Source organism: Sprattus sprattus (assembly GCF_963457725.1).
Source record: "Sprattus sprattus genome assembly, chromosome: 5".
Lineage (NCBI taxonomy): Eukaryota > Metazoa > Chordata > Actinopteri > Clupeiformes > Clupeidae > Sprattus > Sprattus sprattus.
Window position 1 is genome coordinate 23640782 of NC_137924.1, and position 26846 is coordinate 23667627.

The window sequence follows — 26846 nt, forward strand, 5'->3', positions numbered from 1 at the left end:
CCTGGGGAGAAGAAAGCATTTTCACATCCCTACAAAGATTCCATATGTCACCTGATATCTTTTTTTGCTCAGATGATGTGGTGAAGTAGAGTTTACAAAGACAACGCATGCAATTAAAAACAATTCAGTTGCTGAATGTTCCACCAGTGTTTAGAAAAGCTTAGAAAAATGACATAAGGAAAAGGGTAACGTTATGTATGTAATAGCTGTAAACAAGAGGGCAGAACTCAATACTCTGAGTACTCACCTCACCAGTAAACCCTTTCAGTATGCTTTGCCTCCTTACATTGTTTGTAAATGTTGAGGTAATATAAATTACCTGAGATGAATGCCATCCAAATATCGAAGGTTTTATTACGCAAATCATGAATAAACAACAAAGTAAAGCCACATATAGAGTATGGCTCAGCAGCATGTAAAACAAAGGCACATAAAAAGATTGTACATGAAATACCTAGTGTTAAACCGCTAAAATGCAATACAATATGTCGTTTTTAATAAAGTATATATATACAATATTGTATATGTTTAAAGTAGAATATTTGTATATATCACATTAGGATGGGACATTTTTTTTATAAAGGTTCAACATATTCTTTGGCAAAATGTATCAAAGCCCTGAACATGCTTTGTGTTATACACAATTTTTAACTAATGCACTATGGCTGCCACTTGTAAAAAAAAAAAAAAAAAAAAAAGTATGTATAGGTTACCAGATACACACACACAGTCACACAATCATGCACACACACACATACATATACACACACACACACACACACACACACACACACACACACACACACACACACACACACACACACACCACACACACACACACACACAAGAAAGATGTCTGAGGCACGTGTACTATACTGTATGCTGACTGCTCAAGTGCAGAGTAAAACGGTGAGGCTCGGCAAGGAATAACTTTATCTGCATTTACCTGAATGCAACATAATCTAACACAAAACTTTCAGTTCTTCATTACTTTGTTTTACAAAATATAGGTGTATTTTCAGTTTCATTCAAAGATTAAAAAAAAAACACTGAACAATCAGTGTGGGGGGAATCTCCACAAGTAAGACGGAAGAAAATAAATAATTCTCTGTTGTGATTTTAAAGGCTATCCACAATCGCCCCTTTCTTTTTCTTCATTGCAGTAATAGATTAGCGTTGAAGTCAATTTGCCCAATGTGTTCGGTGGAATGCACGCCAATGTCCAAATTTCATTTCCCCCTCTTCCAATGTCTTTAGGGGACGAACCAGGGCATCTTTAAAAGTTGTAGCAGTGCTTTGGGTCGGTCTCCGAAAAGTAGACAGTCCCTTTGACAAGGGGAGGTAAGGGAGGGGACTCATTGTCTTCAGTCCGATGGCGCTGGATCTGAAACAAAAGACATACATCATAAAGACAAAGCAGCCATATACTAAAGCCACAATGAAACACATAATAGCCAATCATTCAGCTTTATCAAATTAGTTGTTAACACATATATTTGTCATGTTATGCAATGCATACCTTTTTTTTTTTTTAATATTTAGAATTAAATTGCTGACCCTACGGTTTCCTAGCTATATCAAAACATCTTTATAATGCACAGTTAAACCTAGTTTAAAACCAACACAACTCAACTATCCACTGAACAGAGTAAACAGACATAGAATATAGAGAGAGGCTCTAACCAGTAAAGGTTTATTTCATAGATACAAATAATCTATATATAACAAGGTCAAGGTGCAGGCTATACCTGTGTCTGTCCACTGCTGTTACGGTACTGCTGAAGGATCATATCAGAGGCCAATAGCCCCGGTGTGGCTTGGCAGGCTGGGGGACTAATACAGGCATTTTCCTGGGGTATGGATGCTGTGCCAATGACTGGCTTACTGGGGAGCCACTGAAAGTAGCACGATCCCTGTGGCGGGCTCTGGTTCTGATTCACTGGCTTCCAGGGTGATGACAAGGCGGCTGCCTGCCCTGCGTGAAGTGGCTGACTCAGGCCTGCGCTAGGCGGAGGGCGTGTCTCAAACCTGCAGCTGCTGAGAGACGAGTGCTCACTGCTGGTCAGTCCGCCCGGTGGCTTGGAGTGGTACTTCTCATTGACAACATTTAAATGGTTTTGGGTCTGGAAGTTCTGAGAGTTTGGAACCCACTGTCCAGCTTGGACAGGCACTTGGCTTTGACACTCTGCTGAGAGTCCATTCAGTCTGACATGGTGTGGAGCGTTCTGTGGCCACGGGCAGTGGGGGTTCTGAAATGGCACACTTACATGACTTGGAATACAGCCATTCGGATGGGTATTTGGTCCATAAGTGTTCCTGTGATTCACCTGCTTGGTGGTAAAGTTAGTCCCAGGGGTTGAGAGCTTTCCAGAAGGATTCCTTTGATCCATTACAACATTCCTTTTGTTGTCGAGTGAGATGTGACCGGACTGATCACAACTGTGTTGGGCTGTACTTGAAATGGGAACTCCCACATGTGGTTGACCTGGTGTTGGCGGAAAATTGCAGTTGGATGAAGCGCCATGATTCTGGGAGCTCAAACTCCACCCATTAGGCTTGACAAAATTGCAGGTGGATGCTGGGGAATGTAGACCTCCTTCGTTACTCATTCCCACCTGGGATGGTTTCTCCCAGGGGCTGAAAGTGGCCGTTCCATTTAGTTGTAAGCCGATTGAATCCCTGAGCTCTGGTAGCTCACCAGATTGGGGGAATATATCCTCTAACTGTAGATCCTGAAGGTGGGGAATGAAATAATTTTCAGGCAAGTCAATCTGAATGTCTTTGATATCTCTGTCTTCTGCTCCATATGCTTGCTGAACCGATCTTAGGTTTGTCTCTGCACCATTAACATAGCTGCTACCACAGTTCACGCTCTGGCCCATAGGGAACTTTGATATCTGTATACCGTTGTCTGGTCCTGCACAGTTCTGAGGATGAGTGAGATGGCAGTTGGAACTTTCCTTCAATAGGGTCTCTTCCAAGTAAGACAGGATGTCGTTGGTGAGAATGTCATCAAGGCTCCTGGAACTCTCAATGACATCTTTGGTCTTTCCTAGCCTCAGTAGGGCATTCTCCCAGTCATTCGGCGTGGAATTGCCCGTGTTCATCCGCTGCAAAGCACCATCCAGGTCGCTGTCATCAGCCATCTGCTCGAAGGCTTCCAACACGGTTGCCAACATGGCATTATCTGCCTCAGGTTCCTCCCTTTGCCAAGAGTTACTGGGCAGGGTAACCAGGGCCCTGGACTCGGTGAAGACCTTCTCCTGCGAGAATTGAGACACACTGTCTGGCCGCATGTAGGCGGTACGGCTTTGGCTGTAGAAAGACCCCAGGAGGGAGTCTGGATTCACCTCGTTATCTTCAAAGACCTTCCTGATCTTGGCTGCCTTGCCATCATCGCCACAGATCTCTGTGACATTGATGGATGGGCTGTTATCGTAGAGGACAGCCTCCCCTGAGGCGAAGTTGAAGGGAACCTGCATCTTGCGCTGGCGCACATGCTCTTCACCTTCCTCGTTTCTGGACAGACAGAGAGCGGAGTTTGCATTAGCAATGAAATGCTGAAGATATATGCCACAGATATGAGTGTAATTACTGAGTATAGGATTCATACTTACAGTAGGACTCTCTGACGGGCAATGATGAAGTCAGGGCGCCCGTCTTTGTATATGAGCCTGGCATTGGATTGCACCCACACCCAGGTTTCCTCTTTGGTTAGCAGCCTGAAAACTGTAAGGCCAGTTTCTCCTGTCTTCATCACTGGGAGGAAAAAGAAACACAGCCATAGATCAGTCAGGGGGGAATGTAATACCAATATAATTCTATTATTTCTGAAGTTTGCATTTCCAGTGCCTCAAAATAATTGCCAAGACATATGCATCATTTATGAAATGGCAATGACTGTTTATAAACACACAGATGTCAAGACATAGAACATACTTATGACATGATTGTCGGCACAGTGCATCATATCAGCGGCATGGATGAACTGATACCCAGACCCTTTCGTGAACAGCTCCAACTCCGTATAACCAAGAACAACCTTCCCCCTGTAAAAAAAAGCAGAGAAACAGAGTAAAAAAACAAATAAAATACAGACACAAATTGCTCCTAATACGGTTGGCATACTTGATGCAGGAATGGCCTCTTGACTCATTAAAAGGACGCGCTTCACACTTAGGTCTTTCTCAGTGAGTACTGGGTTCAGCGTGACCTGCGGTTGACTACCTGGGGTCTATCCCAATTGGGGTGAAGTCCAGCTTGTGTTTAGTCTGAAAGATGAGCGTCTTGGTGCGAATCTCAAGGATGGTCGGGGGCTGCACAGGTTTGGCCACAGCAAACAGGGAGAGCTGGGGCTGGCCACTGGTTCCGTTTCCAGACCATAGACCCGGTCCATGGAGATACTTCAGCCTCCCCTGGAAATTTAAAGCCTAAAGGCAAAGGCGGGCAGAAGTAAAATAAAAGCAGGACACTATAAATGATTAGGTCACACTTCATATCAAGTATCTGTAGGTACAATGTCCTTAATACCTAATTTTTAAGAGAATACAATGTACCTTTTCTGCATTTAGTCATAAATCAAATCAAATCAAATCAAACTTTATTTGTACGGCGCATTTCATACACAAAGGTAACACAATGCGCCACACAGTAGGAAAGAAGGGAAATAAAGGGGGGGGGGTTACAAATACTTGTAAAGAGACATAGATAGATAAATAAGTAAACGTTCCATAAATGTAAAATAGATACATTTTACATGATAACAGGGCATCACATAGCAACAGGGCATCACATAACGCATGTCAACAGGGCATCACATGTCAACAGGCGACACATGTCAACAGGGCATCACATGACAACAGAGCATCACATGACAACAGGGCACCACATTTCTGTTGTGTTCTGTTTGCCGGGGCCGTACATGCATCCACTCGGCAAACAGGAAACACATTTGATGTAGCGGTACTTAATTGGGGGTTACAAATACTTGTAAAGAGACATAGATAAATAAATAAGTAAACGTTCCATAAATGTAAAATAGATACATTTTACATGATAACAGGGCATCACATAGCAACAGGGCATCACATAACGCATGTCAACAGGGCATCACATGTCAACAGGCGACACATGTCAACAGGGCATCACATGACAACAGGGCACCACATCTCTGTTGTGTTCTGTTTGCCGGGGCCGTACATGCATCCACTCGGCAAACAGGAAACACATTTGATGTAGCGGTACTTAATTGGGGGTTACAAACACTTGTAAAGAGGCACGGATTCGTAAATAAATAAATGTTTCAAATATGTTAAATTAATACATTTTTACAGTGAGTGATAAGCCAGATAAAAGAGGTATGTCTTGAGTGTATGTTTAAATGTATCAACCGTTTCAGCCATTCTTAGGTATTCTGGCAGAGTATTCCAAAGGCTGGGACTTGAGGTTAGGGTTAGTTTTAGTAGCATGTTACACTATACACTTCCTTAGTATGGAGCACAAGAAGGACACTTCATATAAAGTGAGACTAATTAGTGTCTTTTAGGTAACTCTTCTTAGTCACTAGTATTAAGCAAGTGTGAAGTCTGAGGCTTCGGACCCTACCAGGAAGCCGGATGAGTTATCCAGGAGACATCGCATGCGACACACAAACGATCTGTCGAGGAAGGATGAGTTCTCGGGCGGGATGTGCTGGGGGTCATAGGCCATGATGTTCCGGGTGATGTCGCTGCTTTTTTGCATGTCTGGAGGGCAAGAGCAAGGCAAAGTAAATCCATGCAAAGCACCAGGTTATCTCTCTCTCTCTCTCTCTCTCTCTCTCTCTCTCTCTCGTACACTACTTCTCATCTCGAGGAAATGATGTGCCACTATGTGCCTCATCCTCAACAGTTTAGCCCTTTGACTGTCAGTTTACTAACCGTCTCCTCCTTGGTCCTGGCTGAAAGGCTGAGGATTGAGGGCAAAGTGAAGTTGGCGACGGAACATAGCCCTGTCTTCTGTGTGGATGAGCTCAAACACGCTCTGATGAAGCACATCAGACTGCATGAAAAAAAGAAGAGACAAGACAAAGAAACCAAGCAAGTTATTACACACCCCACAACCGTGACAGCATCTTTAGAAATAAACGTTGCATTAGGCAAATTATTGTATATACAATGATTAATATTTTTTGGCATTTGAGCTGGAGGGATGGTGTTATGCAACAGAAATGTGCTGGCAATTGTGCCAAGTAATTGAGCTGTGGTAATCCTAAAATGTCAGGGAGGCTATTCTTCTTCAAGCCCTCATCTGCTCTTCAGAAAGCCCTCATTGAATACAGCTGTGCATGGTGTCTTTTCACAGTCGCCATTGTTTGTTTGCCATTCAGAGCTTTGGTATTTAAGAGGTGCCTGGTGTCAGAATCTTTGTTTTTTTAAGCTGAAGTATGACTGCTCTTTCACAACTGGTCATCCCGGATGGTTCTACAAACCCTTACGCTAAAATGTAAACATGATCGCTGAACAGCAGTATATGGTCACTGTTGAATGGGCCGTAACCAATTACCTCCCACATAAAGACATACAGAGCAGATAAGTGAAGCCACAAAGTTCCATTAAATTCCGGAATGTCAGTACCTCTGTAGATCAATACCTCTGTAGATCGAAGTCCAAAAAGTAGAGAAACAGATCAAACGTTGAAGTGCTAACCCTTACCACATCTGAGTCACTAAATCAATATCACTCCAACTTTTGGAAAGGCTCCAAGACTAACAGCCCAAGGAGTGATTCACACAACCACTAGGTTGGACTGCATTGGCAAACTCAGAGATAATCCTTTCATTGCTTCTACTGCACTGAACAAAGATACTATCGAGTGCGATGGAGAAGCCTTTGTTTTTAGACCCCTGCTATGCCACCACATACTGTATTAAAGGGGAATTATTCATACCGGGGTCTATAAGTAAGCTTGTCCAATCAAGTCTGTTCAGTTTGACTGGAGAAAAATCAACTGTCACAAATGACCCAGCAGATTAAAAGCAGTAGCCGAGCATGTTGGAGACAGCAACGGATAAAATAACACATTATTCCATTACATTACTTTTAGTGTATGAAACATAATGTGCCTATCTGAGTTTATAAACATCTTAGGTTTAATCGATAAATACAAGAGCACTGCAAATGACAGCAGTAGTGCTTCTCTGCTTTGACCCTCAGGGACTGGAAAAAGAACTGGTCTCTAATTTGGAGCAGAGGCAAGTCAAAATATGCTGTTGGTCAACAGAAATATTTCTTTTGAAATGCTGTTTATTATGTTTTAGTGCACCACTATTTTTAGAGACCTTGCATCGTGTGAGTCACTAGAAGAGAAGAAACCACTCCTGGGAAAGATCAAAGAGCAGCCCAGTTTTTGCATGATTGATTGTGGAGCTGCACAGTTTCAGAGTAAAACATAAAGAGTTACAGAGAGCTTTAATAACAAACTGCACATGTGTCTCAACAGCTCATATATATCACACGGACACATTACAGTGGGGATCCTGCCACACTCATCGAAAAAGAAATCACTAACCCTTGAAACCTGTCTCTCAAACAGCAGAGGCTGACACCAAACCTGCAAAACTGTAGGCTAATTCCCAGCCTTTCACTCATTTGTTTTTTTGCAAAACATTACACACACTATTCATTTTATAGGAGACAACATATGCGAGATTGAACATGTTTGTGCCTTTTTAAGAAGAAGATATTGGCAGTGATATTGATGAGTTGCTGGGACAGAACCCAAATATGAGGCTGGAAGTGTTAGCATGTATAAATGCTCAATTTCATTTCGTCATTGACATACTATAAAACATCATGTATGATGTGTTTTCTTACTGAATATTGTAATGCACTGTACTGTAAAATGTCTTAATTTCCGTTATAACCCTATTTTCCTCAACTAGCCTGACATTTACTGTATGTGTTGACTAATGCTATTAGTTTTTTTTAGCATACTATTTTGTATTTTGTACATTCTATCATGGGAAATGCAAAAGGGTGCACTGTATACATTATGTGTAACACTGTGGTCCAGTGATCTGGAAAACTGGGAAAAAAATGACTTTTGCGAAAGTGCTCTGTTTGTGTATTTATTAGTGCTGTTAAACGATTCAAATATTTAATCGCGATTAATCGCATTTTTGTCATAGTTAACTTAAAATTAATCGTGATTAATCGTAAATATATTAATCGCAAATCGCAAATCGCAAATGTCCCTTCAATAATTTTTTTTTTTTTAATGCTCTTTTCAACATGGAAAAGTGGATTGGCTTGCTTTATTTTATTGAAAAACAACATTGCCAAACAGGGCGGTACAAAATAAAATTATAAAATGCACATTTCAGATAAACAAGGACTCAGCCTATAGTGCAGTTAAACCATGGCTTAATATTTTCTTTTTTTCAAGTTTGCTGTGAACATAGAAGTCAGGCCTCTTATTTAAAAAACAATGAACCGTAACAGTTAGGTTACCAATAAAAGGTAAGCCTACTACTTCTGTGCTTTCAGCCAGCTGCCTGTTGACATTTTCAGACAACAGTGAAGCTCGCTTTTTTTTGCACAACACAACTTTTAAAAGTACATTTTCTATTCAGAAGCTTTTTATCATCCATTCCGCCGTATCGCGCTCACCATTCACTCAAACATAACGTTAGCCTACTACACAGTTTGGGAGAGCAAAAAGAACGTTAATCTTAAAAAAAAAAAAAAAAAAAAAACAAACGTTTTGTTTTTTTTACAACGCGTTAATCGCGCGATAAAAAAATTAACGCCGTTAAAATGGGCTTGCGTTAACGCCGTTAATAACGCGTTAAACTGACAGCACTAGTATTTATGTATACAGTCTATTGCTACCGTGTTCACTGTACCACGGTAAATGAAAAAGGCTTTAGCCTAAAGCTAAATGTATGCTACTCCGATTCACGGAGTTGGACACAGGGAACGCCTCTCCAATTTTTAACCGCTCTCTCCGAACCCTCTCCGAACCCTCTCCGAGCATCTCTGAAAGGCTGTCCTGCACCTACTTATTTTTCTAACTTCCCGTACGAAAGCCTCTCCGAGGTGCTCGGAGAGGGTTTGGATAGAGGGCTCGGAGTACTATAAACTTAGCTTTACAAAGACAGGAATTTTAGATGTATCATACTAGAGTGTAGTTTGTGATATTTGTCATATGATTATTAGTGTTTTCAATTTCACTAAGAAATTTGGAAAAAAAGATCACTAAGTTTTGAATGCAGTGTTTGATTTTTCAGAAGATGTGAGGTGCTTTGCATATTGTGTGTGCAGTTTTGCTAATTGCAGTTAGAGTTGTGAAATAACAAGACTTCTTCCCTACAATATTAGACACACCGTCAACAGTTCTATGGACCCATTGCCACATTGTAGTGTTTTCTGTGGCTCAATAGATAAGGAGCCCTTTGCTATCCAGAGGAAAGATTTAAGCTGCGGCCATCTTCTTTACAGATAGGTGATTGATTTATACTTAGTACAGTTGATAAAAATGTACTCTTTTGGGCATTCAAAGCCTTTTCCTCATTTACTTATCTTTTTTTAGAAAAGAGACACATCAAGTAACAAATCATTATACCTTTGCCTAACTCAGTCTCTTTTATAACACATAATCAATATTCAATCAATTAATTGCTTTGTTCTGTACAGTGAATGGGTAGGCGTCATTTCTGGTTTTCATCACATACACTTGTGAGTCCCAATGCCACTCACCTGATGGAATCCCAGGTAGTCCTGAACGGTGGGGGAGACATAGAAAACATACCCCTCTGATGTCACAACCAACACAAAGCCATTTAGTGCCTGACAAGAAAACAGAGTGTAATTTAACTCATTTAAGAATATATATATACTGTATGTATGTATGTATGTATGTACTGTATGTATGTACGTATGTGTCAATATTTGGGTCAACTGGGACTACTGTAGGGCATTTTACTCATTCTGAATGTAAGCAATAATGTCCATGTATATGAACCCATATAGAACCCACGTAATACACAGCCACGTCTCTGGACTCTGTGTAACCAGTGGATGATCCTGTTCACCACGGGCCAAAGTGTCAGGTCAGGTAAGTGTTTAACAAACCCTTCAAGATATGAGTGGAAGCCTAACATGTCAGTATTGGCTCGAGTGTTACATGACTTGAGATTAAGAATTCAATATAACACTGAAGCACACAGTATCTCAAGTCTTGATCTTAAATCTAAGGACTTTTCAGCTCTAGCAGGGAGTGTCAGTGAAAATCAACCAGCCACAGAATTTGTGCAATGTCCTTAATCAAGCATTAAGCAGGTGGCAGAGGTTGAGTGAATTCTTTCATACATCTTTAGCTAGACAACTAAGACTCTAATTCATTCACCCAAATAACACCATGAATGTATTCATTATTATAATGAATTATAAATATGCCAGCATATCTAAATATGACACCAGACCAGTATGGACATCCATCTCTCCACAGTTCTGTCTGTATCTCAGTGCATTTAATCTGCTTGTCTGTCCGTCAGTCTCCTTCCACGTTTATTTCTTAATTTCCTACTTCCCCTCCAAGCTGTTTGTGTTGGAGACATGAAGACTCTTTACCTGGAGCAGGAGGTCTCCCTCCGAGAGGTTTACCGCATCCACTCCGTTCGTGCCGAGGCCTTTCCCAGCGGGAAACTCTGGACTGTTATTCTTCACGGTCGCTGTGGCGGAGAGAAAAGTGGGAGAGGAGAAACAAAGTTCACATCAGCACGCGAAGCTGAAAGCAATATGAACGGCTACCCCTCCGAGATGGTCATACAGATCTACTCTAGCCCAGAGCACTGTCAGAGTGCCAGCCAGCTCAACACACAAAAATAGATTTAACAAAAGGTCTGAAAAGCTTGAGGTTATGATGCCTCTTTCCAGAATTTGTTACTTTCACTGTCAACTGAGGTATACTTTCTGGTGAGAGTCGACGGCTTAAAAATGTCTGTTCAGTAGTTGGGTTTAGAAAATATTTGTTTTGTAATCCCAGGCCTCTGAAGCCTAAGGGGGGAAGAGAATACATGACAGGAAACAGGTAAGAGCAGGCCCTCGTTACATGACCTCTGTGCTTTTCGCTAAAACTCATGCCATTTCGAAAAAAAGGAGTAAATGGAAAACTGAGATTTCAGAACAGGGAAACCAGCAACAATAAAAATACACTCATAGCCAACAAGTAGTAATCTCTGTGTCTATTTGAGCAAAACTCTTTCACATCATTGTGTGTGTCATCATCTGGTGTGTGTGCGTGTGTAGGTGTGTGTGTGTATTTGTGTGGCTCTCCATGAGTGTGCTTATGTGACGTGTGATATTTTGATTTTGTATACGAAACATTAAAACCACAACGCAATCACAATCAGTGTGAGGTCTGGAGGCAAAAAGCAGATAGAGGCCATATTTCCTACCACACAGTTATGATAAGGTTCCATTTGGCATAGCATTATCTAGGGGCTGTGTTTTCATACGAGAGCACTTGGGAGTCTCTATCGCCTATGCTGCTCCATGGGCGGTGACTGGCAGCCAGTAAGATTGAGGTGTGTTTGTTATTGCGGAGTACTGTATTCCATTTCAGCCGATAAACGCATGGCTCGCTGTGCCACGTCCCAGTCTGATAGGGTTGTGAGATTTGTCAATATCGGTGTTGACCTTTCTGCTCTCCGTTTAAAGCAAATGTCATTTTTTTGCGGTGTGAAATAAAAACATTCCAGACCTACCATAATGATGTAACAGTGAAAATATACAATTCCTCAATGCATTCATTCCTTAAGGAAGGTTTCTACGATTTGTTTTTTCATTTTTCAGAATATTCAGAACTGACTTTAGATATTTGCTTGCAAAATTGCATTATTCTCATAAGCCTATAAACACTTTGTCTTTTGTTTTGGATGTCTTCTCCTCAATTCAGCTGTTTTAGGTAACTGCATTTCTTATTTTTTTCTGTTGGTTGAATCTTAGAGTGGGACTAAATCTAGTAACAGCTTGATCAATCGCTTCTTTCATTCATCCCCCTTATCTTTTCCGAGCAGTGCGATTCACCAACCCACAATAGCTTATGGCTCAGCATTTATAAACAGTGCCTTTTTTTCTGCAAACAAAGCCTCTGTTTCTCCCAGTTCAAAGCCGCCACACATCATCTGCAGGGCGAGTACTAACTTGTGGAGCTGCTTTACTCTCTGGGCAGGGGTGTTGAGTTGAGCGGCACTGATGAACGGCATGTTTTAGTTTAATGAACTCGTGAACATTACTGATTGGATGGAGAGAGAATGTTCCGCCGCAATGGTTTCCCTTCTAACGCTATCTTTGTTCATATAGCCTTCCTCAAGTTATGTAGAAAAAGGAGCTAGATAGGTTAAAACCATTTAAAAAGTGCAAATTAGACAAATATAATACAATTTGGAAACTGGAAAGTCACAGTTTACTAAAGTTAGATCTTTTACACTGACCATGACCATTGTATAGCATGTCCATATATAATCTATGCATACAATATGACATATAAAATATATATGACATATATAAAGACATTGCACTTATCCAGAGGAGGAGTAACTCATGAAACTGTTATATATGGCTCAGAACAATGCTGCATCAGATAGCATTTTTCAGTGGTTACTTGCAACATTTCTACGGCAGGAGATTACTACACCATTTATCACAACTTTGTTTCTAATTTCTTCAAAAGCCTTGCCAGGCTTGTAAAATATGGATCGGTTAGGGGGAAAAGAACAAAAAGCTGCGGATCAAGACATCTACGTCAAGGCAACGCAGCGCAATAAAGAGTAGTTACTGCGGAAAGAGAAAACACAATGCACAATTTACCACTGGGGCGAGGGGAGAAAAAAACAATACGGCGAGGGGCCTGCTTACTCACGCGATCATTGGGAGGGGAGAAAAAAAAGACGTGAAGTTTTCCAGGTTTCAACATGATACAGTGCTGTGCGTGTGCTTGTGTGTGTGTGTGCTTGTGTGTGTTTGTGTGTGTGTGTGTCCATGCATCTGAATTTTGGGGGTGGAGAATCTTACTAATGTAAATGTTATGATTCATCTGAAACCCACTTATTCACACGGAGGTGAAAAAAATAACTCATGATTTACAATGCATATGTCTGTGCATGTGTGTGTGTGTGTGTGTGTGTGTATATATATACGTGTCTGTGGCTTTGTGTATGAATGTGTGTCTATTTGTGTATATTACAAAGTTACTTATGGACTTATAGACAACTGTGCGCGACTGCATGTAAACAAATATTTGTGGACTTTTATACACAAGCTTGTGTGTGTGCGTGTGCGTGTGCGTGTGCGTGTGCGTGTGCGTGTGCGTGGGTGTGTGTGTGTGTGTGTGTGTGTGTTTGTGTGTGTCTGTGTGTGCCTGTGTGTGTGTATATATGTGTGCACATTTCTCGTGTATATCTTTTCTGCACACTATCATGCTTGGAGAGGCTAAGGGGCAACAGCCTGTATCGCGTGACTAGAGTGGACGGCCGGACCAGGGAGAGGCCACATCCTGGGATTTTCCTGTGGCAGCTGTGCAGATAAGGAAGCATTCTTGTCAGCATTGCTTACAGAAGCCCCAGGGGCCCATGCAGGAGGAGGGAGGAATGTGTGTGTGTGTGTGTGTGTGTGTGTGTGTGTGTGTGTGTGTGTGTGTGTGTGTGTGTGTGTGTGTGTGTGTGTGTGTGTGTGTTTGTGTGTGTGTGTGTGTGTGTGTGTCTTGCAATGAGAAAACCCGCTAACTGGCATCAGACCAAACTTTAACACAATCAACACTCATCAGAGCCAAACGGACCACGCTGTTTTTTTGAGGCCACACACACACACACACACACACACACACACACACACACACACAACTGGCTGAAGAAGGTACTCTAGCACAGACCCAGACTCCATTACTTTAGCCTCCGTAACTTTTTACCTTCATGGTTGTCACCTTTGAGCCCATTTTAATCAAAATTGAAATGATTTTCACCCTTTTTTTGCTTTCTTCCTTCAAATGTCCCAGAAATATAATCCATATCATACACTCCCATTGCACACGGTGTAAGTATGTCTGAAGATTTTACTGATAAAAGTGCTAGTGTTATGCTAAATGCTAGTGGGTGTAGACATGAAGTCATCTGAAAGTGATATGCTAGGCATACACACTCTAATCACAGGGCACAGAGGCCCCAAGTGACACCATTCATGAAGTGAGAACGAGAGCCTGGGAGGGCTCTGATTGGTTCGGTGAAGGTCAGGGAGTCCAGTCAACATCAATGACAAGTGCTCTTTGACTGCCACATCGGGAATGAGAATAGAAGTCTTTGTTTTTGAGTTGTATATACCAGTGGCCTCAGTTCTTCATTCAGTAATACTCTATGCAAAGTCAGCCAAATTCCAAAGATGTGTTGTTGTTGTATTTTTTACTTTTATTCTTAGTTTAAGAATAAAAACCAAATCACTCTTAGCCACTACCTTCACCATACACCAGTTTGAGTGCAATATTATATCCAATCTTACAATGAGGAAGACAAAACTGCTTTTTGTCACAGTCTGTAATCCCTGTGCACTGTATGATCACTGTGTAGACCCTCTACTTGCATAATCATTTGATATTCAAAGGAGAACACTGACTCCAAGTAAGCTAATCATTTGCTTATGACAAACAGGGGACTTAAGCAAAACATGCCTCATTACTATGTAACCAGACTATTCCATCAATTTGTATAACTGTGACAAAAGTCAATTTCATGCATTAGAGCCACTCCTCTCAGTAACATATCCTGTCAAATGACTAGTCCAAGCCTGCCATCACCACTTTCAGAAACGTGAGGCAAACGCTGAGTCATGTTTACAGTGATTCACTCAAGTCTGAGAAGAGCAAGTCCCCAAAAATGAGACCTGGCAGCCTTACGTTAGTTAAAGACGTTTCACGTCCATGTCATTAAGTTCAAGGTTTGGAGAGCATCAAACAAAAGGCCAGGAAACCACATTATCTTCAGATAATCCCCATGAGGTATATTTGGACTGGGCAATGACTTCTCCACCCTCATACGGCCATCTGCCACACAAACAAAGAGTCCAATGCTACACAAGGGGATGTGTTGTTTTACTTAAACACTTTGTAAATGTATTTTCTTTGTGTCAATAAACAGAACAAATAGCTTTTCACTTAATAGGGATGAACTCAATTGCTACTATAACACATCCTTCATTCTTGTTCTGTGCATTTATCTATATCAGTAATACATGGGTGCAAGTAAACATTTCATTCTTCAAATGGTTTACATTAGGATCATTGTGCAATCTTTCACATGCTCATTCTTGTGAAGCTGAAACGAATGGCAGCACTATTCAAAAACAAACAGTCTAAACAGACTGTAAAGGATTGCAATGTGACCCTGGCCGTTATTCTGTTCTAACGCTGTTGGTGCCCGTAGCGATGTGGTGAAATGTTTTAGATTTGTGATTGTTTGAAAATTTCATACCGATTCTTATCAAGTTTCCCGCAACTAATCAGTGTTTACCATGCCAGCACTGAACACAGCGCAGTGAGTCAGAGAGTGGGGGGGGAAAAACACATCAGTCTAAATATAAACTCTCTATCAGATTAGTTTGTAGTGAAGACAGAGTGGCAGTAAACAGTATTTAGTTAACTAAGTTTCCCATTGAGTGGGTTTCTATCCTTGTACACATTGGCTTAAACAAATTATTCTTCACTGACACATGAAGACCTAAGATTCAAACCAAACACACAGTGATATATATTTTAAATATACATGTATAAGTATTATAGTATATATATACAGTATAAGCTTTGAACAACACAGTGACTCCTTAAAATATCTGCACAGATCCTTCTGCGGCACTGTTTGATGACCAAGACACAAGGTTTTCAGGGCTTGTCAAGCAACCCTTTTTTTGAAGGGTAAACATTTACACAAATAATCTATCTCAATAGAGCAGTATGCGTCAGTATATGGCAGTAACTGGCAATGAATTCTAAGTTTGACCTATATGACCATCATCAGTGTTTTTCACACAAAGATTTTAACTGGGTGGCAAAGCCCAGCAACCTAACCCTAACCAATATAACAACTGCCCAACCATTGATACAACAACAATGCACAGCTGTGTGTTGTACCTGGGATCCTCCTTCATAGTACAACATAAACTGTCTGTAGCCCACAAGTGCAAAACACAACAACACGACCGCCCAACCCTAGAACCTGAGCAGCAACAACAACAACAAAGCTGCCTTTGTAAGCATTTCACTGGTATTTTCAAGCAGGCTCCTTCCTTCATCAGTGTTTCATTGAATTAGACCCAAGACACCACCAGAAAACTGAACTGTGGTGTCTGGCGTCCCTGAACCAACCCCCTCCAAACTCATGATGGGTTACAACACAGGCCACTACCAGACACAACAAGAGATACATCTCAAGATACACCTTGACAAGATTTCACATATGTCAGTTTTAATTATTAACGACCCCAAGAGGTCTGCCAGCGCATCAGCCACAACCAATGGCCAGCTTTTTCAGCAGCCTCAGACACCTCCTTTAAAAGCTCCTTTGAGTGACCATCCTCGAAAACCAAAATCCAACAGAAGTGTTGCGGTTGATTTAGCTACAAAGCGTCTCTACACCTATCTCCACTGGTTTTGTGTGTGCTTGGCAACCTCTGGTACTTACAGTTACTTACCAATTCAGCATACCTTAGCTTCTTTCTTTCAAATACTTCCTAAGTTGCATCTTCAAAGGGAATTGTTCACTCAATAAAACAATCAATGTGTTCACACTCAGAATACAACACCATGTCTGGAATTTGAAAATTGTCTACCAATATCATCTCTAATCCAGTGCTTTGCCCCATTTGCCAGTAGGCCTACTGTTTGTAGGTGCCTGATGCCCACTTTTTTACCTGATGCCCCGTCTTACACAAAATAAATCCTACTGTCCATGTCCTTCATCGGCAGAGTTAACTTCAACTAGCAACAAGCCAACTTTAGCATTTAGTGTGAAATGGAAATAAATACATAAATGTATAAGCCTCAACAATTACATTTATCAGTTCATTTGATGTGAAATTACACTTGCAGTCAACAGTGAGATGAAATGCCAAACTAAATTCAAGCTTGTGCTCAAGCTTCTCGACCTTGCTTTCAATCCCAGTCAGCCAGTGGCACAAGTAGGGAGAGGCACCAGCACCAGGTCCCAGTGTGGTTGAAGCCTGTGCAGGTGACCAAGCAGCACAGTTCCAAACAGGGCCATCTTTGTACTACACACTAAAGAGCGTTTTACGAAGGACGGTTGGATCTGTGAAATATATTATATGAAATCGACTTCACTGACTACCACAACAAGTGTATTTCAGACATGTGGCAAACACTGCTCGTTCCCGTTCAAAAGCAAACGGCCAGCCAAACAACTCGTCACCTCAGCTACCTCCCTAACAGATCCTTTGTTCTGTTTTCCCCATCCACCCCATGTCCTCTATTCTCTGGAACTGTTTATGGGGTCTATATCTGATACTTGAACCTGTCCCTACATGAGCCCATCAAGTGTTTGTTTTGACTGGGATAGGAGGCAAGTTCTGCCTCAAGAGCTCAAGCCTTCCGATGGTATCACCTCCCTTAGCTTCGGTGTTGTCACAGACCTACAAGATTGGAGCCTTTTGATGCCTCCATGTGCCTCCCCTTGGATGGATGCACACATACAAATCATCATGTGGGAGGTGCAGTAACCCTTTCTTTAAAACACGGCCACGTATGTGCCAGAGAGCAGACACCCCGTCGAGGTGGCATTGCCACGTGGGAAGACACGCTCACGGGACCGTCATGAGCACTACGTAAACATTCAATTCACGGCTCGAGTTGTTGTTACAGTGAAAGACTTGGTGATAAACCAACTCCAGGGGCTCCAGAGCAGTCCCCAGCACAGAGTCAACCTTCTTTTATCAGCTTGTTCAGTTTCTTAGAGCCACTGGCTCAGATTCTGCTGGCTCGAAGGCTGCAGAATAAATCATACTTGCAACAACACACAGCACTCTTGCTGCACACATTAAATGACTCTAAAAGTAGAGTCTGCTCTGTCCCTTCCTGTAGATCGCATCAGTGTTAATTTTCCAGTCCAGTCTATTGTCCAGGGGGAACACTCAGATAAAGCCCCCCCCCCCCCCCCCCCCCCACCTCTTCTCCCAGAGGAAATAGTGTTCAGCTTAGTCCTAGCCCTCTTAAAATCCACAACCACCTCCTTTGCCTTGGCCACATTTAAGAGGAGGTGGTTGTTCCCACACCATGCCACAAAGCGGTTCATTGGTGCCAGTCTCCTGACACACTCCACAACTGCAAAGTCATCTGGAAATTCCTGCAGACGACAGGACTCTGAGTTGTATTGGAAGTATGAGGTATACAGGGTGAAGAGAAAAGGTGACCTTTGCATTTGGTGGTTAAATACATTTGAGATACAGTTTCTGTTTGAATTTAGAGTTCAGCCTTAACTAATTTTTCATGTTTAAATCATAAACTATAACAACACTATGCCATAACTTTAACTAGGTCTTTCATTTCAGTGGCAACTCCACTATAACTCCACTATGCAAATTCTTACCCTCAGCCTGTTCAGGCACCTTAGCATATAAGTATCAAAGTGTGTGTGTGGGGGGGGGGGTCTGCTCTTTGCTGTGGAATCCTGGAGTCGTGATTGAGAGTCGGGACCTCACTCCCTTCACCCAGTGCACTTGACCTCCATGTCAACCCCCACACTATTTACATTGTAAAAGGAGGACAGGACGAGCTCTGCCTGATCTCAGGAAGAGAGCACGCAGCAGAAACATATAATACACACACACACATATATACAGTATATATAAGTATGTGTGTGTGTATTATATGTTTTATATTACATTTATATTATATATATATATATACGTATATATATATTATTATGTATATAACTCAACAGTCCACATACATGTGAAGGGATAGCTTCAGTACAGAAAATGACCTCAAACTTCAGTGAAACATCGGTAAAGAAATCAACAGTCTATGGCAACAGATTCCCAGCAACCACAGGACTGGTTTTAAAAACAACTTTTCATGCTTACAACAAGGCTGTCACCTTGTGAGTATGAAAAAGTCTGTCACCTTGTGAGCATGAAAAAGGGCAAGCAACGTGGGAAAGAGACGTAATGTATGTTATGCCTTAGGCCATGTTGACGCAGGAATGTCAGTTACAAAGAGCACATATAGCCATTCAGTAAATACAGAGAGGTAAACAAATACACCCAGGGTATTAGTTTTGCTCATGATTGACTGGCTGATATTATTACTGTTTAGTTCTATGCAAACTAATAAAGTGTACATATAACAAACAGTTTACTAAAGTGAAGCAATCTACACTCTGTCAAAAAATCTGCTACAAGCATTCTGGCAACATGATAAAGACTGCTTCTAAAAAGTTTACCTCCCTGTCAGACAACCTTGTGATGCCTGTTATGAAAATGACCCTCATAATTTCGAATCCCACTTGTTTGTGAAGGCTTGTAATGTGGAGAACACCTTAGGAGGGTGACTAAACGGTTGGCCAGGTTATGAAAACAAAATAACTGTTAGCCAGCCTAAAAGCAGTCCCACTCTGGAAGACACTGAGGCTCCAAAGGAAGTCTGCTCAACAAATGGCTCTTCGTTTGAGCAGCATACTCTGCTGGAAGTATGCAGACGTCTTAATGTGATTCATGCCATGAGCTTTGATCTCCAGTCAACAATGAAATGGCTCCAAGACGTGTCTTGCATTGCAAGTTAGAAGATGAGTCACGACGTGACATGACGGGAATTATACTGCAGACTCCATGTTGTCATGACTCATCTGAGTCAACTTCCTCTGAATGTGACTAAGTTGTGTTATAGTAACAGGTCGCCCATTTTAAATGTTCATATAAGGTCTGGATTTTCTTCGAATACCAAAGGTGTAGGTCAGGTCCTACCCTACCCTCCTGTGCCAAATACAACTGGGTTCATCTCAAATAAAGCATTGTTATCCAAATTATATGAATATAAGTCCTCGGACAAACTCTCAGTTTGGCTTTTGAGTTGACCAAGAGGAAGGTGGAGCCACCTATCTAAAAATGTAGGATGTGGCGTTTCAGTTGAATTGGATTCCCAACGTGCTTGAAATTCCTGCACTTACTTTTTCGCCGGTATGCTTTAAGCTTACCTCCATACCGGTTCTATAACTCTCTGCCATTGGTCTTTCTGCCCTGTCATGGAGTGACAAACCTGAGAAACACCCTGTGTCCTGTTGCTAATAGACAGCTTAGCACATTTGTCAGTACTGTTGTTTCAACCTTGCCATTGCTAAAGCTAGCTATGGATTTAATATCTCCAGTTCATTATTTTGTTTCTATTTCATCTCTTCTATTCCTGTGTGTTGTCTACTCTACTTGTAAAATGTTGTATTGTATTTCTGTCCGATTCTTTTTTTAACTTGTTGAAAACACACTCACCATTGAAGGAGTTCTTGACCTTGATGTAGGCCACGCTGAGGCGCAGCACTGAGAGCTTGTCCAATCGAGAGCACACATCCTCTGAGAAGGGCAGCAGACTGGTCAGCTTGTCCAGCTCCCCATTCAGCCGATCCCGGTGGCGCTTAGAGGGGTTGGTCTTAACATTTTCAGGACGAGGTTTGCTAATGGAAAAGAAAAATATTGATAGTGACCTTGCTATTCCATAAGTAACCACCACATGATTTCATCCACTATCTGATTCATCCCTGCATGTTATTTAAGAGAACAGATGCATTATGTATTATTTGGTACAATCTATTATTGGTATTTCACCATATTTCTGTATTTGAATTAATGAGGAAGGAACCATGGCTAAGTTTCACTTTTTAACAAAGAAAAAAAAAACTTGACTGCCAGACTTTCCAACGCACACATGGCAATAGACCAGACACATACTTTGCCAGAAGCAGCCCACGTTTGGAGCGGGCCAACATACTCAGATGCCAGGATTGTAAATGTGAATGAGACACTGGGGCTGTGAGAAGAAACACACCTACTTGTGAATTACCTTCATGAGCGGAGAGCAGTCGAGCGAGACAGAGCTCAGCTAGCGCCTGAAGCTAAAGCCAGGCTTGCCTTGACAACAGAGCAGCGCGGGAGCTACGACTGATAATGCACAGAAAACTAGAACAAAGATCAGCCTCCCTGTTCCTCTGTCTCTCTCTCTCTCTCTCTCTCTCTCTCTCTATCTATCTATCTTTCTGCATGGGGGACATTCCAAACACATTTCTCAGGCAATGCCACACAAAACAATACTGCAAATCAAATCAGCTAATGCCTAAGCATAATAATATGAAATATACAACAATAATATAGAGATATTATTACAGTTATGGTGGTGAAATAAATCATTCATGACTAAATGCTATATCATACAGATTCGTACTTGACTAATGCAGAAGTGAAAAACTTCCATATCCAACTTTCACATCTAATATTTCATATCGAAACTTGAAAACAGAGAGTTCTTCCCAAAGCAGAGGGCACAGAACTGATCCACACTTTCTGCCAGATCTGTCATAGACAACGTAAGCACTTGTTTCCCTTTCGCCTGAAAGAGGAAATCATGAAGATCATCTAAGCTAAAGCAAAAATTCATGGGTAAGTATTTACAATCACAGAATCTACCAAGCATAATCCTCATCATAAAGATATGTACTGTTAAAGCAAACCATTTTCAAATGAATAGAAATAGTGCCCTGCACTGTTTCTCCACCTTATCCCCCGGCTTTTACTGTGTCCTACAGTGAACTCCTGGCATTCCTTCAAACTGAGCTCTCTTAGTCATGGCTAGGAAAATGGATTTCCTGGCTCCTTCGACTCCAATGTGGGCCTACCTCCGAGTGCTCGGTAGGTCCCACAGTGGATTGCTAGTGCTTGCAGGGGAACTAAGAATGTGATCCATTGATCTGTACCACAGGAGAGGGGAGACGGCCTTTGACCTTTGTCAAAAAGTGGAAATGGCACTCGAGGCTTTAATGTCACAGCACTTGTTCTCATGTGTTTGTTGTTGGCGAAGCTTTCAGTTATTCCCTGACTGTATCAAGCAGAGAGCCAGTAGTGTGTGTGTGTGTGTGTGTGTGTGTGTGTGTGTGTGTGTGTGTTTGCGTGTGTGTGTGTTTGCGTGTGTGCGTGTGTGCGTGTGTGTGTGTGTGTGTGTGAGTGTGTGTGCAAACACTCAATGATACTTTCATCTGGATCTATGCCAAGAAAAACGCGATTGTGCAACAAACACAAAAGACATTCAAAATGTCTTTCAACGTATTCTTGATGAACAAAAAAATACTAAACTAACTAATTTCTTTTGTCTTTTCTCATGTCTCCAGTAGTCTAATGACTTTCTCATTGTTGTAAACATTTCAAAATCATTAGCTGCCTAAAACCTTTCCTCTTCCAATCCCCCAGCCTTTGCTAATTCAATAACTTTGCAATTCTCAAATTATTAATTTTTTTAAATATCGTGGTTTCATCCAGTTACAGAGCGTTCCTTCTGGGAAGATAGTAACAATGTTGTATTGCTGTTATTGTAGAACAATGCCTTGTCAATTTGAATTGTTCTATTTCTACTCAGTCAATCCTTTGTGCAATTCTTTCAGACCCTCCACAACACACAGAGCCAGAGCACTGTCTGAGCACAAAAAAAAACGTATTGCTATAAAACCATGTTTTCACGTGGTTAAGTCTGTAACTAATCAGTACAAGATGGGCGAAATCTGAGAATGCAACAGTCAAATTACATGGCAATGACTGTGCTATAAATAAATATGTAACACTTTTTTTCAGCTAAATAGGTCAGCAAGTATGGGATGTTTCGAGTAGCAACAACTCTGTTATGTGAAACTATATTGTTAACTGCACTATACATAACAGACAGACATAGAAAGTGTGGGTGTGTGTTAATGTGTGTGTGTGTGTGTGTGTGTGTGTGTGTGTGTGTGTGTGTGTGTTTGTGTGTGTGCATGCGCAAAAGAGAGCGAGAAAGGGGAGTGAGAGAGAGATTGGACAAAGAGAGAAGTTTAGACACAAAAAGAAAGCGCTGCAGCCAAAAGCTTTTTTTATCCTACCAAGCAGTGGCCACAGCCTTTTTTTACGGCCAATCTGAATAGTCTCTCTATGCAACCAAGCCCAGATGTCTGCTAAGGAATCCCACATTACACACGGCACAAATCCACCATAAACTGGACACACAGAACTTACTCAACACTGCACCGTATGGCTATTTCACAGAATTTCACTATGGGTTACAATAAGATATATATCTATTATTTCTGCATCTTTATGCCTCTTGTGATGCACTGCAGGGGTGACACAGGTGCCTGTGAGCACAATTTAAGTAAGGACATATGTCGCATATGCTTTGCTTTAAGAACACAGTAATAAACAACGGTAACATAATTCACACACATACTTAAACAAACTGAGCATGCTTAAAAGACCAGGACTGCTGTTCATAAATTAAGATACATAGGAAGTGGGATAGGATCCAGCAGATCTCTGAGGCTCTGTGATTTAGGAGAGTCAAGGCTGAGATTTTTTTTTTTAGGGGGCATTCTAGCTACGCCCATTTGTTTATCAAGCACATTGATGATAGTATGTGATAATGGTAGATGTTATCGTTCAGTGATACACCAATAACAGGTCATACCAGAACATACAAAGGTGCTGAGGCACTGATAAGTAAGATTTGGACATGGGCCTACATGACGTTATATTCACTATTATTTCCTGTAGTAAAAAATAATAATAACCTTCACCTAAAATACAAGTTAAAAATGAATGTCATTGTATACTTTTATGTAATGTATCATGTATGTATGAATTGTATATGTAATTGTATAAATATAATTGCAAGCTGCATCATTAAAGAGAAGGAGAGGATCTGCAATACATTGGCCTATATTGGCAACAGGCTTGTTGCACCCAGTGCACACAAAAAGAGTCCAAATGGTCAGGTTAAACATCAGCCAATAAATGGCATACTTATAAATATGAATATGAAACTCAACCTTATTAAAAGCATCGACAAAACAGCCAAAGAAAGAAAACAAAAAGTGGGAGAAGCGCACCAGCCCGTTCTCATGTGCGAAGAAAGCTTAGGCTATATCAGATTACAATAACATAGCCTACTTCAGGCCAGCGAACCCGCCGCCCCCCTCCCCCTTGTAAGCATCGCGTGCGAGCGGAGCCCGACTCTGGAGCTTGATAGTGATAAATGCAGGAGTACTATTTCCATGCCAGACCAACACTGTACACGAACAGAGATTTTTAAGGACACCCCAAAAGACTGGAGAAAGCATTGGATAGCACACAGAACATTGCACTTTGCATCTCAGGCTTAGAAATTAACTTCGCTCACCACAACAAGAAGGTGATATGTGTGAGAGAAAGAAGAATAAATCAATGTTGTGAAAACTGTAAAACTAAAAAACGAACCCATTTCTAAGGCATCACTAAACTATTAGGCAACAACATGTTAGTTATTGTACGTTTTAAAGACTTAGCCCCAATTTTCCGTCTCTAATAACAACAATAATAATCCCATTAATGATACCGATACACATTAATGATACCGGTAAACGATTGCAGCACCGATATTTAGAGAAGAATGTACGATTGCAGCACCGATATTTAGAGAAGAATGTAGTCTACTATTGAAAAGAAGAAAGAGGCACAAAGGTCTACCCTGACTAGCAAGAAGTAGGCTACTCAAGAATGACATTCATAGACCATTAATTAGTCGCGTCTGACAGGTTTGTTTGACATGCTTACTTTTTTTGTACGGGCTTCTTCCGCTTTTTGATAGCATAGGTCCCAGCGTAGGTCGCATCGTTACCCAACATGACGTTCTCTCTCGGAGAATTCTTCACACTATTCCGTCACACGCCTTCCTCTTCTAGCTCCTTTAGTCTTCGATAATAATGAAACTGTTCAGACAAATATTCCAAGCCCTCGGAATGAAATTGACCTTATCGCTGTGCGCTTCAAATCCAGAGACACTCCATCTATGAAAAGTTTCTCCTAACTATGGTGAACAAATCATAAACTGTGGACTATTTACTATGTAATTTGCCTCTCATAAACCCTTATCATACCAAGAAAAAAAGACCCTCACAAGCGCCTTCGTCTTCAAGGCAACTCTGACTTATGTCAGTGTAGATCCCAACAGGGAATATAGGCCCTTTGCGACAGTGAGGGGCGTTTCAGGAAATCGCACTGTTTGTCATACGCTCTTTTTAAGGTAGACCGAGAAGTTATGCAACTAATTTTGGCTAAATCCAGTAAATCGTGGAGTTTTGCTGTAGGCCTATCCTAATCAACATGGTGGTTACATTCATATATTTATTTTAAACATTATGTTTCCACTTTTACTTGCAATATTTCCCAGCGTTCTGATTGTGTGTATCAGTCTATTAGATCTTAAGCATACAACAGAACTCTTTAAACATTCTGTCATTTCAAGAGCCGATCTGTCCTTCCACCTGTTGTAGGTCTACTCGCAAATTTACAGAAGTTTGAAAGCAGTTGTAGGCAGTCTGACATAAGTTCAGTTCGGCGAAGATTCTTATCAACCACACGATACAAATAAAACAGGCTGTGATGACATTTGTTTAAACATCCCCCCTTCAATGTATTTTGTTGTTATATTAAACATTATTGTGTGCTTCATCTTCTAAATAAAATAACCTTGTGATCATGGTTTGGACCTTTGCTCAAATAGTTGCAATAATAGCAGTTTTACAAACATACGCCCAGGTGGCGCACTTTGACTTCTCAACATGTGTTGTGACGTGAGATCAGAGCAGCTCACTTTTGATTTCTGTCTCAGAGCATTTACACTATGCTTTGTGGATTTAAAACTTGGTGTAAAAAGCTGCGTTTGGTATGTTCTGAACATGTTTCACTCTGAACATGAGGTGAATATCCATTTAAATCTCTCTCTCTCTCTCTAAATATATATATATATATATATATATATATATATATATATATATATATAGCCTATATATATTTCCCTCTCAGAAACACACACACACACATAATGGTCATGTGTTATCAATGACTTAGGCAGTCATGGAAACAGATAAGCTATTTGTGCATTGAATGGTGATGGGTGCAGTTGGGCCCAACAGTATTTTCTTTTCCTCTTTTCATACTTTCTGGTTCTACATCCTACACCACGACTACACAATTTAGTCTTAATCATGTAGCATCTTTGTCACATGTGATAGGGAGGCACTGAAATTGTACTATCAACCAATGAGACCTGAAAAACAACAAAACTAAACTTTCAATTTAAAGGGCATGTTACAAAAGTGTACGTCATTGTGCTCCCATGCATTTGTCAGACTGGGCTAGGAATGTGAAAAGTGCCTAAGACAATCCTTTGCTTCGCATCAGTTAATTTTAGGTAATACATCCCCAAATGTAAGAATTACCTTTAGAGTGACAGGAATACCCATCCTCCAACAGATCCCTACATAAGTTTCCAGATCACATGAGTGTACTAATCATTAGTGGCAGAACTACTATAAGCAGCGGTCCACTTTTTCAAGTCATCCATTGCTCATTGTTAATGTAAGCTTACTAGAGATGACCCTACAGCAACTCCTATGCAAATCAGAATAGTTGTTAGTAAAAAAAACAGTGACTCTGTGATGGTAGATAAACCCGCAGGGTGCCATGTTTTGTTAACATATGATAAAAATAGATAGCCTACACATCTTTTTTAAGATCCATATAATAAGCAACTCATACTTGAAGCCATTCTTT

The 26846-nt window shown here is 41.1% G+C and overlaps 1 protein-coding gene across 1 annotated transcript; it reads right to left on the minus strand.

Moving 5' to 3' along the window:
* Positions 1 to 913: 913 nt before the first annotated feature.
* On the minus strand, positions 914 to 25182 carry LOC308366082 (aryl hydrocarbon receptor-like). The gene is made up of 11 exons (XM_080839718.1): positions 24846 to 25182; positions 20517 to 20698; positions 10611 to 10711; positions 9738 to 9827; positions 5919 to 6039; positions 5605 to 5744; positions 4228 to 4430; positions 3940 to 4049; positions 3618 to 3759; positions 1749 to 3519; positions 914 to 1384 (listed from the first exon to the last, which is right to left on the minus strand). Exons 1-11 carry the CDS (start codon positions 24914 to 24916, stop codon positions 1277 to 1279), a joined length of 3039 nt encoding a protein of 1012 aa, XP_080695844.1. The 5' UTR covers positions 24917 to 25182; the 3' UTR covers positions 914 to 1276.
* Between the last annotated feature and the right edge of the window lie 1664 nt (positions 25183 to 26846).

Coding starts and splice junctions, on each gene's coding strand:
- LOC308366082 (XM_080839718.1), bottom strand. CDS start 24,916: ATGTTGGGTAACGATGCGACCTACGCTGGGACCTATGCTATCAAAAAG. Junction 3,520..3,617: donor GCCCGTCAGAGAGTCCTACT/GTAAGTATGAAT, acceptor CTGTCTGTCCAG/AAACGAGGAAGGTGAAGAGC. Junction 1,385..1,748: donor ACAGCAGTGGACAGACACAG/GTATAGCCTGCA, acceptor CTTTTGTTTCAG/ATCCAGCGCCATCGGACTGA.